At 35.3% G+C, this 17,480-nt stretch overlaps 1 protein-coding gene across 2 annotated transcripts in view; it reads left to right on the forward strand.

Annotated features, from left to right (window-relative positions):
• The window catches only part of ADGRA1 (adhesion G protein-coupled receptor A1), a 274,315-nt gene that overhangs the window by 234,931 nt on the left and 21,904 nt on the right, over positions 1 to 17,480 (forward strand). For both annotated transcript variants that reach the window (XM_027908838.1, XM_027908846.1), the window contains one exon: positions 4,997 to 5,142. In XM_027908838.1, the coding sequence (XP_027764639.1) occupies positions 4,997 to 5,142 (146 nt within the window). The remainder of the gene's footprint in view (positions 1 to 4,996; positions 5,143 to 17,480) is intronic.

The raw sequence follows: 17,480 nt of genomic DNA on the forward strand, positions 1-17,480 counted from the left end.
TGTGAATGAATCTACAGACTGTTTAGATTACCAGTCAGTCTGGTTCTGGGTGTCACTGAATGTTGGCTGGTGGTGTAGAATCCAATGTCTTGAGTTTTTGGCAAAGTCTTTCACGCAAATCAAAAGTTGTCTTAGGAGCAGCTGAATGGGATTAATTAGAGCCAGTACACTACCAGAAAAGTGCTTGAACCAGCTAGTGGATGACATAGTCAACCCCTTTTATCTCCCACATTTAAGATGTCATATTGCTTTCTTTCACATGGCAGAAGGAAACTTACTCCTTTTATGTAAGGAATGAGAGAGAAAGGACACTGTAGTTGGATCACTCCCCGTGTGTGGGAGGCATCAGTTCTGTACTCCCACACAAAGATTTCAGTTTCATGGCCCCTACCTTCCAGGAAAGCATGAAAGCAGTGAGGTTATGGATGCTAGGGAATGAAATCATCAGTTCAGCATGTTGAGGCATAAGAATAGGCTTATGGGCACAAGAGTCAGGAGGTAGAAAAGTTAGGGAGCAAGACAGAATCCTAATTTTTTATCTTAGTGGCCAGTCAGTGAGTGGCACAGTCACTTCACATGCATCTCGAAGAACCTCCTATATGTTTTTTAAAATAAAAGCTTCCATGTAAATTTTGGCAAGGCTCAGATCTTCCTTCTCCCTGATGAATGCCAAATGTGAAGCTGCTTGTGAATTCCTTTCTGTAAGACAGTAGATCTTCATCAAGAAAGTCAAAGCCCATTCCATACAAACCAGTAGCCTACAAGTTCAACTCAGAAAGTTCAACTTCTTGCGTTCAATTTTCTACCTGTGAAGAGAGCATGGGGTTTTTTCTAATGCTAAATGTTTAAAGATCATGAAATATTCACATCCAGTGGTGTTACAGACTGCAGAGAAATTCCTGAATCCCTTCATCTCACTGAAAAGAATCACTTTCATTGCAGGATTAATAGTTTAATCAGAATGTCAGTGCATATCCGTAACCTTCTTTAAATAAAGCTGGCTAAAGAAGTACAATCTTATCTCAAATATGACTACAAATGGGAGAAAAAAAAGAAAAGAAACTGAATTAAAAACTTGGGGAAAACAAAGAAATTTGTGTGCAAGTTCAAGCTGATCAAGGGAGCTTTTTGTGCCCAAATGCTTTGCATAAATGTGTATTCTGGTCATTACCATGGTAACGGCATCATGTGGAACTTAAGTTACCTCTAAGGTACTGAGATTTCTTCAAGTAGCACAAATAGACAGCATCTTCTTACTGTAGAAAAGCATAATCTTCTATTCAAAAGGCTGGTGCTTATTCCCAAAGATAAGGGTTCTAAGAACAGAGGATATGGAAAAAAATGAATCCAAGCAAACAAGAAAATTTTCATCTTATAACTGTGGTCATTAAAGATCTTTAAGTGCGATGCTGTCTTCTAAACTGTCCTGACAGTTTTTTCTGTACCATTTGGACTGTCAGTAGAAAATCTTCTTACAAATAAGGGTCATCACTTCAACATTTCCAGTCATTATCCTTTGTTCTGTGTGGAAAACTCAACCTTTTCCACGCAATTTTATGTGAAATACAGAAGTTCTACTAATAGCAGAAGTAGTTTTAAGTCGCCACTTGGGTATTTAATTTGTATATATTTATTGGCCTCTTAAACTTTACTGAGGCACAAATCCAGTCACAAGATACACACAGGTGAATTTTAACTGGACCTTTCATGAAGGTTTACATTTGCTAACAGAGTTAAGAGTTTATTGAACAAAGCCACATTTGTCATGTTCCCATTTCTGTTGAGCCTTGTCCTTCCCTTCCATGCCGTCTTTCTATCATAGAGTTCAGATGTCTTCCTAGCTTAAGAGAGCTAGAAAGAGGTGGTCCCACTGAATAGGACAAAAGAGCTTGCAGTCACAGTCCCTAAGCGCAACAGTGAGAAAAATGCATCTCTGTGACATGACTGATGTCAGTGTAGAGACGTGGGGAAGAAAGAGGCAGAGAGCAAAACCCACTACTTTGAAACAGTGAATTTTCAATATGAGGTGAGACAAGCATTTCTTTACTAATTATTGCTAGTGGATGAATAAGAGCAAAAATTCTAGTCCAAAAACGTATTTTATGATAAGAATTGAGAAACAAAATTATCACCAATGTCACATGTCCCCTTAGTGTGGGAGAGATTTTCTCGACCCTTAGTAATTTACTTATCTGTCAGTGCCCCAGGGAAGTGAAAACCCTTATGTCTGACCAGTCTGCCAGCATCTGTAACCAGGACCGTTCATTGAATGGATTCGTAAGATTGGAAGGTGATTTGACTACCCTTCTCAGGGGGGCTAAGCCAACAGTAGGGAGACCCCTCAGTGAATCTTCCCAATGTGTCATCTGCTGCCAGAAACTACTGGCACCTACAAAGGACTCACTCTAACAGTTTATAGAATAACACTTTTTATTAGTACAAATTGTGACAGGTTAATAAGTTTCGTGGGTCATTGGTGATTATGTCTGACTGCAAAAAATGTGTTTAAAGCAATCTACTAATATAAAGCAAGCACGAGCTTTAATCCTAATAACAGCATTTAGCATGCATAGAATATGTTTCTTACCCAATAGGCGTCCCTATGGAGGGAAAGACAGATTCAGCCCGTCAGCTGATCCCAGCAGCTTTGGTGGAGTCTTCCTCAATTTTCCCCCTATTCGCAACTTACTTTTATACTATCTCGTTAGGTTTAGGTGGAGCTCGAGTGACTTTCATCATAAATACTTCTATTTCTGATTGACGTAAAATTCTCTCACTTTGGTTCACATAATGTGTTGTATCTTGGTATCTGTCTCCCTCGGTTGACAGGTACTTGTGGTCTTTGAACTACAAGGTACCACCATGTTCCCTCCCTGCAGGGAGTTCTATGGAGGGGAAGCCACGATGTCTTCACTCTCCTTCTCCCTATGTTCCATTCACTGTAGCAGGTGCTTATTGTTGTATAGGGAACCTTTGTGGGTCACTGACCACGTTCCACCCAGGGAGCAGCAGCTGCATTTTACCCAGTAATTCGTAGTCACCTCTAATTTTTAACCCTATCCATCTTCCCAAAACCACAATGAGAAAAGGGCACCCTTTCCTTTGGAATTTAGTGTAATGGCTCAGTGCATTCTTCCAAATTCCACACAGTGGTTGTGTCATCTTGAATCTGTCAGTCATAAGGAGTTCCTGCATCATCAGGATACATCCTCTTTTCCTTCAAGCAAGAAATGCAAATGGTTGGGGGTTTTTTTTGAGAGAAGGATGCATATTAAAGAGTTGATAACATCAGCAGAGGATGATAACATTTCTGTCTCCTGTCCATGTTTGTTCAGTTTATTCATATATCAGAAATGTGAGCACACTGTGAAGAACAACAGTGAGACTGAGGTGTGGCATTGCAATGATGTTTTCGGTCAGTTCAGTTGACTCCTTGAAAGTTCAATAAAATGGTTTTATTGTAGTATTTTCAGGTCTCTCGTTCACTTAAGTGGCTTATTACTTCTGTCTATATGACCATATATGTTGCTCAACATTTCACATATAGGTGCCTTTTCACATGGAGTTCATTCTGTTGTTCATATTCTTACATCATACTTGTGTGGAATACAGAATATATAGCAGGCATGCTATGCTGAAATGAGAAAGAGGTTAGGAATCAAATCTCTAGAATTTTTCCTGTTTTACCTCATGATTTTATACCTCCTCCTTCTTCCCCATTTCTCCTCTCTGCCTCCTGCCTTACTCCTTCGCTCCCCTCCTTGCTCATGGCCCGATTCACTGTGTCCCTACAGAAATGCTGCAAGCTGCATATGAACTAAGTCCAGACAGCACTAGTCCCTGAGCTGGCAACGGCTGCCAGCTGATGATATAAAGTTGTCTCATTCTCTTATTTCTGCTTCTTTTACCTCAAGCAACAACAGCAATGAAGGCTTTATACTCCCTTGTCTAATGTGACAGACAAATCCCATAGAAAATTATAAAGGGTTTTCAGTTGAGGATATTTGCTGCTATCTTCAAGTTTTGAGCTATATTACTAAATATAAACAAAATGCATGGAATTCTTTTCTTTACTCATCAATTATTTTGTTTTAAGTGGAGCAAAAATGAACACTGGTTCAAATAAGTCATTAGATTTGTGTTAGCTTTATTCAGCAATTCTCTGTATTCCTTAAACATTTATGTTCTTTCCAATTATAGCAATATTTTACTTGTCACTGCAAAATGTCAGGTTATTGCTTCAAAGGTAACCTCATTTTATATAATCAGATGGAGACTTAGCTGATGTAATAAAACATTGGAGATTGGATAAAAGTCCAATTACTGCTTCCACAGTAATGAATAACAATTATTAACATAACAAAGATGTTAGTATTTTAAAGGTGTTTGTACTTTATTTTACTCTCAGTGATAAACACAACAGTTTCTTGGTGATAGTAACGCTATTAGATATTGTATGTCTCTCTAAGGGAGGATGTCAAGAGCTGTAATTTAATTTTAAAAATTGTATGGCCAAGTTTATAAGTTTCTTTAAATATGTCTGAAAATAATCTGGGTTTGGGCAAATAGCACTGATTCCATTGATAGAAGTCAATCTTGGCTGTATGTAGGAGAGAGGGAACTACAGCAAGACATTCCTGAAAAATTAAAGGAAATAATAGCAAGAAAAAATAGAGGTCTCACATTAATTTTTAAATCTCATTGTCATGGTAAGCTAACAAAGCTTGCAACACAAACAGGTGTAAAATGTTGTCATTAATCAGGTTCTTAGAAAACAAATGTCTTTACAGTCTTTGTTTCCTAACATGCCATCTGGCATTACAGACATTACCTACGATAGATTGAATAACTATTTGTAAGCGCAACTGTTAGATGCACTTACAAATTCAGTTAAAAAAATCTGTTTGCTTATACACTTATGCAGTAAAATTCTTCTAAAACTCTTGTTTTACTGAGCCATTTACTGAGTTGTTTAACTGTCCACTGTTTTTTCTAGGTTGGCATAGTACTGCATTATTCTACACTATCTACTATGCTATGGATTGGAGTAACTGCCAGGAATATTTATAAGCAAGTCACAAAAAAACCTCAGCCATGCCAAAACAGTGACCAGCCTTCTTATCCAAAGCAACCACTACTCAGGTATGGAATATTAGTTATACTTTATTTTTTAATGTCTCCCTAAAACATATCAATTATAAACAAACTCTCTTTTATTTTATTTTATTATTTTTATTTACAGACTATAAGTACGATCCATAAAGAATTGAGCCACTTAGATGTATATCAATATTTATTTTATGCTAATAGTTTACTCAGGAGATAGAAATAAACAGAACTGGTGTTGTCTGGGTTCATATACCTTTATCTGAATTGAAAGAATTGAAATCTTTCTGTTGGTTTCTTATGGAGGGAAATAAACCCACACATAACCAAGAACTGGCTTCCTTCCAAGCATTATTTAATCATCAGAAACTATGCTATAATAACTCTTCCTTGACCCATATCTCTTCTACTGTAATTCTTGCCCACACTTGTATTGGTAGCCTAATAACCTGATAGCAACCTTCCTCATTCCACATCAGAGATCTAAGGCTATTACAGAAGCAACAGGAAATCTGTGCTCCCTGTCAGCTTTTTAGATGAAGCAGACTAACAAACATGTCTCTGACAGCATCATGGGTGTAATACAGTAAGAATTCTTATCAGATGCCTATAAGATGCACAAAACTCCAAGACAAAATAGTCAGTATTCACAGAAAGAAAAAAAAAAAAAAAAAGAAACCACAACACTATCAAAAGCTTACCACAAACTAGGTTTTCCAGCTAAAGGCACAAGAAGATGAATTAATCTTTTTTGAGCTCAGCTGTCAAGAAATTAGGTATTACCCAAAGTTATGTATTATGCCTGTATAGATTTTGGAAGGAGACTAAGACAGAGAAGAACTTCCAGAGAAAATTCCTCACACCTGTCTTGGATGTTTATGTGAGGACGTGATGAATTATCTTGTGGAGGTGCCTCTCTTTCCCCAAAGATCACTGGAAAACCTGAATGATAGCCTGAAGACCTCCATTTTATAGTGAAGGACAGGAAATAAGAATTCTACTTTTTATGGCTCTTCTGTGAATAATCCATATACGTGTATTCTTTTGGATAGACTTAGCTTATTTTAGTTTCAACACAAAATTTTTAACAAGTAACATTTGTAGATAAGTGTGTTATGTCACAACTTGTTAGAAGTCTATAGGAAGATGAATTGTGTTTTTCTGTCTGATTCTGCGGAGTGAAACTTTTACTAACATGGTTAGATTTTCTTTTTATAAAACATTTTATTTCTAGTGATGAAACTGATTATAGTTAACATAACATTTGTTGTGAAGAGAAGAATTGCCATATTGATCCTCAGCTTTGTTAGGTGTAAGCAAGAGGATATACTTTCACAAAGAGTGCCTGACTTTGCAGATACATGATTTGCTATGCTATTCTTCACAAATGAGAATTTCAGTCCTTCAGTTACCAGCTCATGGCAAAATGAATAATTGCCAATTTTCAAATGCTGCACTGTGACTATTAAGGTAGAAAATTGTTACAGGTTACAAAGAGCCAGCATAGTGTATGTTCTTCAAATTCAAATCTTGTTTGAGATGGAAAACAGTAGACAATCAGGTTACAGAAAAGATTACTCTAATTAGAATCTTTGTTGTACCAGTCATGTTCAGGTTCTCAGACAGTGAAAATAAATAGTAGCTATTTTAAGTTTAGCAGTAGAAATGATAAACCTCCTTTTAGCTGTGAGAGAACATGAGTATAATTGTTTAATAGCTAAGTAAAATTATTCTAAGTGATTTTTCTCATGCAGAGCACCATATATCCTAGAGACACAGGCACTGAAATGTCTAATATGATTTCATAATGGTTAGTACTAGATTCAAGATACTAAGGTACAAGATTCAGGATACTAAGGGGGATCACTTCATGTAGGAAATAGGAAAGTATATGTAAAATTAAAAATCACGTTAAGCAAGAAAATGGTAAACTCATAATTAGTGTTTGTTGTTCTTTTAGAATGATAATGATCATCTCTTTGGGCATTTTAACTTTCATTGTTTTAATAAAATTAATATAAAAGTTATTCTGTATCATAATATTTCCATAAAATCCATTTAAGATGCTTATATTTCAGTGCAGTCATTTATTATAAGGAATGTTTTAACCAGTCAGTGTTCTTGTGTCTGTAAGCCAGTGCCAGCCTTTATAGATATTGTTCCTCAGGTATGTTTGTGTATGGGAGTGTTAATTTGTCTTCGTTTGACACCAGTAGATAGCTAAATGGTATGAAGTTTATTCAAACAGAGATTGAGTTAAGCTTTTTTATTTGCCAGGACCACCAGTGATAGGAAGAATATAAAAGAGTCTACAAGACACTTTTAAACAAGAGGTAGTTTGTCAGTTATCCCTGTCTATAGACCTAGTTTGCCTTGTGTTCAGGTTTTGTTGAATACAAATATATGAATGTGTTTGGCAAAGACATTACACTTTGCTGTTGTCCTTCAGTCTTTTCTGGTAATGGGTGCATATGATAGACTGTGTTTCCAGTTCACATATAAGTGGTTTTGTATTCCATATATATGCACTTGCCATATGAATGAGACATAAGGATATCTTTTCTGAGTCAATAATTGGGGTCTACTGCCGAAAATCAATACAAAAATCTGACATAAAAATTACCCCACCGCATTTTTTTGCAAGGAGCTTGATCAACTCTGAAAAGTAGCTGAAACAGTGAAAATAAATACCAAAATATCTAAAAGGAAACCTTACCTATTAGTAGAAAAGGACGTGCTTGTAGCAGTTACTTCAGCTTCTCTGCTTGCTGTTTGCATATTCAATTGCAGAAGCAAGACAAATGAGGTGCACTTGATCTTCTTCGCCGAGTTTTCCCTGGGCTGTAGCAATAAGTGTCCTATTATGTAAAATTGTGGTTCTTTATTAGTTTTCTCTGTTATAGATACAGTGATGAAATTTGCAACGTTTTTGCAGTCTAATTTTACTGAAACTTGTTCTTTTTGGCAATATGATTTTAAATATTGCCTCTTCCTATACATTAATCATGTATTATATGATTCATTATATATGCTATGCATTATACACGATATATATTTTACTATATAGCTTATTCATGAAATATATATTATCTATTAATTACAGAGTTAAATCTTTCGAGGCCTATCACTTTGATGACTTGAACCAACTCTAACAATTTTGGCATTTTTCTCTAAATGTGCCTGGATGCCAATGAGGTGGATCAAATTAATGCATCATTGACTTTTGTGTATTGAAATGCTGAATCTTAGCACTTCAACAGATAATGAAATTGCTTCCTGTAAAATATACTCTCCGGTATTCTTAATAGAAATAAATAATTCTGTCTGTTCATCCTCTGTGGACATTTGTTAAACCTGGCAGAGTTTAGCTTCTGACTCATCTGAAGTCAGCAAAGGCAAAGGGGCATGCAAGATTCAGCACTTACTTCAATGTACAATACTTCTCATCAGCCCAAGCTGAGGCACAGGTAGCATGAGGCTTTTGTACCTGATATGTACATACATTTTTCATGTGATGCTCTGCACACATGCAGATTAGACAGAAGTACAGACCAAGCAGAAAATATTTCTGAAAGATATTCTGTTAAAACCATTCCTTTCTAGAAAGACAGAAAAAAATTAGATTACTTTCATTTTTAATAAGATAACTACTGAGCACAATTGCATTATAAACATTTAAAATAAAAAATAAATAAGCTGCCAGCTGGGCCAGACATTGGTGCTAAGGAGGCAGATAATTAAGTTTTATTGCAGGGTTAGGTACAAATATATCTCCTAATTTTCTCCCACCTCTTTTATTCAATGAATGTCTTACAAGATAACTAATATGGCAGACTTCAGATTACAGAGTCCAATATCCTATATCTGTCATGAAAAAACATCAATGTGCATAAATAGGGTTGCAGAATCAACTGCAAAATGGATAGCAGGTGATTTCACTGTCTCTGCTGAAATTCATCTTGTTTATCCTGTAATGTATCTTGATAAGCTTTTTTAAATGTTCTTAGTAAAATTGTGGGGACGCTAGGAAAAGTACCCCTGGAGTGCTTTAGAAAAATTGTGTATCTAGCTTTAGTAACAATTTAGGGATGGATTGTGTAGCCTTTTGTTCAAAGTATCAGCATTAGTACTATGGCTAATAAATATAAACATAGAGAATTTTGTGAAGATCATAACTGAGGCAAGTTAAAGCAGTTTCCAGCAGCACACAATCAATACCACTGGCTTCAATTCCATTCTCTGACTGTTTTCAACCTTAAATAGAATAATTTTTAGAATTATAAAGCCCTTTGCATATTTCATGTATTTTGAAATGTCTTAATTGTTTTGTAGAAACTGTCCTTTGACCTGTACACAGAGCAGACCTAGAAATAGTAGGTGAGAACTGGAGCAGCTTAGACAAACTGTAATCTGCTAATGGATTTGTACATGCAGATATGTGTGTGTGTGTGTGTCTGCTATTCTATATGAACTTGTATATGGACAAGTTTCTGTACATCATATATACACTTCCAGAATACTGAGTGATGTCTTGGAAGCAGCAACAGGGGTCTTCCTAGTGAGCTGTGGTGTAGTGGTGACTAATAACATATGCCCTGATCACATGGATGTGCAAGATGTGGCAGTTCTCCCCTTGCATCCTCCCCCTCTCCTGTCATTGTGGCAGCAGCTTTTCACATTTATTCCCAAGCTCCTTATTTCTCTCAGCTACCTAAACATTAATTAGTATCCAGCTAAACTGTAGCTAAGTGTCTTTGTGGCATTAAATAATGCTAAATATTTTCTCTGCAAAAAGAAGAAACTTTCAAATCCAAGAAAACCCTCTTCTTCTGTTATTGCCAACCAGTGATGTTCTGAGGCTCTTGCTCTAAACTGAGGAGATTTTACAGACTTACATGATGCCACAGGGGTCATGGCATCCACTTAGTGCTTTGCTCACAGTGTTAACCCTGCTTGTCTCAGGATGAACATCTAGATGCTTGATCTGAATTCTGACAAGCTGGAAACCAGCACATGGGCACAAGTGGACCTACTGCTGTGCCCTGCTGCATTTGAGTAACTGCTGGTCCTGAGAGAGCCTGGAGGGAAATGTTGTGACTGCCATCACAAATTGATGACATGGTAATTTTTACTGAATAAGTTACCCACAAAGCAGGCAGTTTCCTGAATTTGAGTTGCACACAAGCAATATTTATGATGTCGTTGAAAATTGTCACATGATATTTCTGAACCATAATGGAGGTGCTAAAAACATTCCAGTTATAAAGACTAGAGACTTCTTATATTTGGGTTTTAAAGAATGCTTATGTCCTTATGTCCAGAGAAAAAACCCAGAGTAAAAGGAACTAATTGTTCCTAATATTCCTGAGATTGAAAGGGTCTTCCAGAAATGACCTTTATTAATCTCAGGGTCTAGAAAAATGGCCCCAATCATTTATAACAAGTTGGCTACGATTTACTGCAGCATAATAGAAGTGTAATGGGGGAATCAAAATTTGACTTTGATAAAAAATTCTTTACTAAATGTCAGTTTTGGCAAATATGCCATATTTTGGCCATGCCCTTTTCTGAGTTTTCAGACTGAATCATGTGAAGTGACTTAATTTACATTCTGACAGATAGAGACATTACTCGGCCCCTTGACACCAGCAGCTCTGAAATGCAGTTAAGTTCTAGTGCATTTTTCATTAGCGCTGGCTCTCATAAATTCATGTCTTCAAGTATCAAACAATGAGAGAGAGGGAGAAAGAGGTCAGATGAAAAGCATCACAGTCTATTGTTTTCTTTAGGATATGTCCTTAAAAATTAATTCTCATAGAATCTTGAAGCCCGTTTTTCCTTCCCACAGAGAACATACTCCTCTATAAAGTGTAAATTTAGGCCTGATTATCCCAAGGGATTATCTGTCTTTTCCTTAAAAATTCTTTATAGTTTGTATATGTTGAATTAAATGGGAAATGCCACAAGGCAGAATTCTCACAAGCCCTGAGGAGATCTCTGTAGTTCACTCTTTACTATTAGAATAGACACAGTTGTGTCATTGCAGAGTAAGTGAAAATGACGTCTCCCTGTGAGTAAGGTTTTCACCAGCTGGATGAACCATGGCATGATAAGCCAACAGTGTCACTGAAAATATACTGTATCATGCTCAAGGAAGTTGGCTATAATTTAAACACTTGATTATATCCTTTCCTTAGAGGACAGAATATTTTGATTTGGGCAGGGTCAGTCATCAGGAAATTTAACTCATATCTCTGATACTATAATCAACGCATCTTATTTTAGATATTGGAAATTAAGACTAGAAATGTATAGTATTAGATCATTTTGAAATTGTTCTGTAATTAGTTATTGCAATCTTCATGTATTCTCAAGACTGTTTATTTCTTTCATACTGTAAGTTTCTAAAAAGAGCAAAGTGTGTAACAGCTGTTTTCATGGAATGGCTTGGGTTGGAAGGGACTCTGAAGATCATCTAGTGATATTTCTTAAATGTTAGCTGCAAAACACTTTCTTGTTTCAATATTTGTCATATTTCCCAGAAAGGAGAAAGGCCGCATTGCTGAAATACCTTTTTTTAATCTTTTGCATTTGATAAAAGTTGAATGTAATAGAAGCCATGTTTTTCTTACAGATATTGTGTTAGTTTTAGTCATCAAAATAAGGCATATATTCAACATCAAAATAATATACTATATTGTTCTATTGGATATTAAAATAATCTAAACATTACGGCCTTTTCAAAGTTTTAGTTTGATTTAATTATAGAGCTAATCTTTTGAACAATGCTGTATTCTGAAGATATTTAATAACTCTGGCATTCTAAGATGACACAACACAACTAACGATACCACAGTACCACAGAAATATGCTGATTGTTTTGGTCAGATTGTACTGTGTTCTATCAGCCCACCAATTTAGGCTGTTCTCAAAGTTCTCAAAAAAAACAAGTTCTCAAAAAAACCCGAAAAGAAAACCAAAAACAAAACCAACAAAAAAACAACCAACCAAAAAAAAACCCCACCCAAACAAAGAGAATTTTAATATGGAACCTTAGCCGGAACAACCAGAAAGGTTCTGCCCTCTAAGGGTGTAAAAGCTATAAATGCTAGAGGTAGGGGAAAGGAACAAAACAGGATGTTTAAGTCTGTACATCATGAATGAGATGGAGAGAGAGGGTTGCAGAACTTGAAGGTGCTTGAAATTTGGTTTGATACTTCAAGGACATACTGGTATTACATGCTGTTTAATATGATCACTCTTAAAAGGCTGATACATGGTCAGATGGAGTCAAGGATTATAGCCAGAGCCATTTTATTGCTAGCTAGAAATGTAACTGAAGGGTCTGGAGTGGAAAACGGTATAAAATGGGGATAAGGGAAACATCTTCATGAATTCTTTTTATTGAATTGCAACATGAAGCTAATTGTATTTCTATCAGATGGGGTGAAAACTATCTTAGGTCCAAGAAAATGCTTAATTTGGGTTTGAATTAGTTGTTCCACACAATAAAACTGCCAGTAAAAAGAAAACATTACAATATTAAGGAGACCCAGAGTAGCAATATATTGTCAGTGGTACCCAGAGAAAGTTGTTGCTTTTTGTGTAGACCACATAAGTAGTCACTGATGACAGCACCGGGTTTTCAGTTATGGTATCCTAGTGTGGAGATATTTTCCTGCCTACTCTAAATCAAACAGAACAAGTGATTACAAGTTTACTTCTCCACCTTCAAGGTGAGTCATTGAATTGTTGAGTTGCTAAGAGCAAGATGGTAACAGAAACACCTGTTTTGCTTTTAATTTCATTTCATCTGTCTTGTGAATCAAAGCTCCAGAAACACTTTCCAGCTGAAAGTATTTCAGAAGTTTTTCCTCAAGCCCTATTTGGCAATACTGTTCTTCAAAATGGACCTGAATGCACTATCAAATACTTTCAGTGAATGGTCCCTGGAACAGTTTCCTCCTTGATTTGATCTTATTTCAAATGCATGTCACATCAAAGCAGAAAAAGGATTTTGTTAGCTAAGGCGCAGGTGAGATACACACAATGCTGACACTTTCCAAAGTAGAAATGCAATAGTACCAAATCTTCAAGAGATGTTGAGGTAGAAGGTGAAGTTTTATCTTCTTTTTTTAAAGAACAGTGTCTGAACTACTTAGTATAGATGAAAAGAAATGGGTTACGGTTATTGCAAAAGAAATGTGTGTCAACTTACTACTTGTAAACAAGTTGTTTAGCAGCATAGCAAGTCACATATTCAGATCCATTCATGTAAAACTCTCTTGAATACTAAAGCTATTGGCAAACGTAGCTAAAAAAAGAATAATCACACCTGAGTGATACCTGGTCATTTAATGACAGAATAATGGTCTTGGGACTTAGGAACTTGAACTCCGTAAGTTATGACATTTGCAAGCTTGCAAAGTTGTGAGCTTTATGGAGACTTATAATGATTCCTAAGATATTCTCAGGTTTGAAAGGCTGGAACTGCAATATGCTGATCTGCAAAACTATATTAGATTAAATTTTCAGCTGCTTTTATTATGAGTTCACATCTAAGTATTTCCTAGAAATTCAGAATTTTTGTCACACTATTTCTTGCCTTAATACTCTAAAATTTCAGCTAGTCATATACATAATTTTAGAGGGTAAGTTAGAGGGTGAGTAAGCTTGATAAAATGCTCCATGCTTTGATATGCTGCTCCTGGCAAAATGTAAAACGCTGATTGGAAATTTTACATGTTCAAGGATTTTTAGAAGATAGTATATTCAGACTCCAGTGGGGGCTTTGTAGAAAACTGTATCAGATTTGAAAGAGCTAAATATGTTCTCAGATGATTCTCTGGTGTTATACAGATTAAACTTGATTATGCAAAAATGCTGTAAAGAGAAATGCATAAAATCTTCTCAAAAGTGCTTATTGTCATTGTATGGACAAAGAACTAAACATTCCCATCTGCATGAAATAATATTCACCACAGTTACAGAAAAGACTGTCTGACTTATAATTGTGAATTATTGTACTCATTTATTGTTAAGAAAAAAGAAAAACAAAGCATTTGATTTGTTTAAGTAAAAGCAGAGTAACACTAGATAGAAATTCTTTCTTATGAAAATTATTCTGTGAGAAAGATGGAAGTTAAGGGTTGTTGCAGGACACCTGTCTCTTAAGTAGGCATCTGTATACATCCAGTTTAACTGTAATGAAAACAGTGATGTTACAAGAAAACGCAAGTCATGAAGATTTATGAAGTGTGTTGTGCAGACTGATAAACTGTAATGTCACAGAAAGTAGAACACTGAAGGAAACCAACTAGTGTAATACAGGATTGTGGAATAGTCTGTAATAACTGCAGTACAGTACAATTATTATGCATTTACATTATAGCATGCATAGGACTTATTAGGTATTGCATTTACCAATGCATTGCCACTATTCCTTAAAGTAATTTTGGCTAGAAGATATTAGATTCCAAGAGTAAATGCTGAACAATACAAAGTACATGGGTTATCTTAAAATAAACTAACAATAAAACCCAAATATATCTTTTGATGCACATATGTATATATATTAGCAATGATAGTTTTAAAGACATAATTTAAATGTTTCAGAATATTTTTCTTTATTAATGAATTGGAAAAATTCAAGGAAGTGAAAGTATTTTCCTTGTCTAAACATAACTGATGAAATCCACAGATATGCATATTACATTAAATATGTTGGAGCATATATAACTGTAACTGTTGCAAATTCAGCTTCAGACCTGGCTTATTCTGTGCATACTTCCTGTGAAATGTGTGTGATAATCTCTGTTTTATGCCTGTTGTGAAGGGGGCTTAAAAGTCTTGTGAGGAAGAGCTGCATTAAATTCATTCACTTGATTTTGAATTGAGAAACATGGAAAAATACCCATAAACTTCCACTGATCTTCTTGATGTTGTACATCCTAGATAGTTGAAAACCATTACTGGAGGTGTGTATGGGTCTTTTCTTTTCAACTTAGTATTCATTAAAAACTCAAATGAGAAAACATTAAAGAGAAAAACACACAATAAATAAGCTTAAATTGCAGTAAGGGGTAAATAGGTTCATATTAGAAAAATGTTTTAAACTATGGGAATAGTTGACAATTAAAACAGGTTACCTGGGAGGCTGTGGAAGCTCTGTCACAAGCAATTTGTTAACATGGATCAGATAAAGGCAAACGAGTCTTGACAGATATTTAATATGACCCTGACTCAGAGCTTTTGAGTGGACTAGATGACCTCCTGATGTTCATCCCTGCCCTACAATTTGTTCTTATTAAACCAAGAATTTTTCCTAACAGTATTTTCATTTTTCAACTTTTATTTACTGCTGAATTTCTACAGCCACATTGGTGTCGTAAGAAACTCCTGTGTTCTATTATGTAAGCAAATTCTGACAGAAGAGACTTTGAAACTAATGTGTTCCAAATATGCCTTCAGTATTTGGAAATGTTATGAGTCTTGTAGAAACTTGCTGCTCATCCCCCAGGTATTTTTATTCAGGTACCACATTACTATATAAAACATTAAAAAAATTAGACCAGCTTCTGCTGTGAAACGTATGCACTCACAACGGGTTTTCAGTGGGAGTTACACATATTAATAACAAGAAGATTTTGGTTTATAGATGGCAAATACTATTTATTGCTTCTTACAGATAAAGTTTGGTAAATATCCTGGAATTTTAATGATACAGATTAAAATAATTTAAATATATAATATTTAATATACCTTAGCAAAACAGAATGGCCAGATTAAACTTTGTGCCTCTGTTGATTGAGTACTCACTCAGACAAAGGGGTAATGCCATTATTATTGGATTACACTTAGTACTCAGAGAATGATTCAAGATTCTAACAATTTATCTGAAAGTGAACATTGGCCACATTTTCTGTGAAACAAGACCTCAGCCCATAAGATACCTGACTTATTTATCTATTGATTATGAGAGATAACTGGGTAATGTTTTATGTATTGATTAGGAGGTAAGAGATCTATGATTACTAAAGACCGTTTGTGTTTACTTTTCAATATTTGTGAGCATTATCAAGAAGTTGGAAATTTCAGAGATTTACCTTTAAATATTCTGCATTATTTTTATGGAAAATGTATCAAATATAGTAAGTAGCTCCCTGTTCCAACATGCTTCAACTGGTAGCAAGGCTGATTATGAGCAGTCACATCAATGGTTATAGGTAATTCACCAAGACCATTATCCACAAATTTATGCCCATAAATCTCTGAGCAGGTAATTTGCTCAGATATATTTATTGCTTTAGTTTATTGCTTAGTCTTTTACTTTTGAAGTGATTGCTTTTGTAGGTTGATTATGGAGGATCTCTAAATTTTTGGTATTTGCAAAGTCATGAGTGATCAGTCACACAATCTTGCTGCTTCTTCCTATTAGATGAGTAGAAGGACATCTCCAGAAAAAAAAAGCCTTTACAGGCAGAGCTCATTTCCAAGAAATATTTGTGCATGCCACTTTGGAATTGGATTTCTGGAATTACTGATGTATCTAAAACTCTTTCTCCTGAATCAAAAAGATAAGGAATGGGAATTGTGGGCAAATAACTACCTCTGTTATTTTCAGAATAGTTACTCCACACTAGATATAATTCGTAGGTAATGCATTTTGGACTCTTTAATATGGATTATCATACTTATGTTATTGTCTCATATGAGAATGACATTAATCTTGTAGACTCTTAATCTTCCATTAGTGATATTGAAGAAGCAACCAGTTGGCTGTATTCCCTCTTCATACTTATAAGAGAGTGTTTTCCAGCTGGAGAGAACTCTTCTTTCTGAGGTTCTGGCATTGCTAAATCTGATAACAATTATTGTAACTAGCAAAGCTAGGAAACCTTTTGAGCTGGAAAGCTGAGCAATGCAATGCTCTTAGAGTTTTCTGAAGATGTCAATGGCTGCTGTTCTTTTCTTTTCAGATCTCTTTTTTCCATATTACTAACACAGCAACCTTCTGGAAATTACATGTAATTTCTAGTTTTAATTAATTTTTTTTTGATTAATGCTTATAAAACAACTCTTAACTCTGCTTATCATTTTCTTTCAAAGCCTCATGATCACTTCTGGTTGAGTGCTCTAAGAAACCCTATGATTTTTTAGAAATTTACCTTTTGACCTTTTTAGATATGATGGAAAACCTTTCTTTTTGCTTCTGGTTAAAATCTCAGATAGGCATCACCAAAAATAGATTTCTGTGCATGTCAGCTTTTAAACAATAGGAAAAAAACAAATGTTCATGCCATCATCATATATAAAATATTTTCCATAGCTCAGCTTAGTGAGACTAAGACCGACAACAGCAAAAAACCTCAACA

This window comes from Empidonax traillii, unplaced genomic scaffold (assembly GCF_003031625.1).
Source record: "Empidonax traillii isolate 1590-97213 ecotype Southwest subspecies unplaced genomic scaffold, ASM303162v1 scaffold27:size3997909, whole genome shotgun sequence".
NCBI classification, from domain to species: Eukaryota; Metazoa; Chordata; class Aves; order Passeriformes; family Tyrannidae; genus Empidonax; species Empidonax traillii.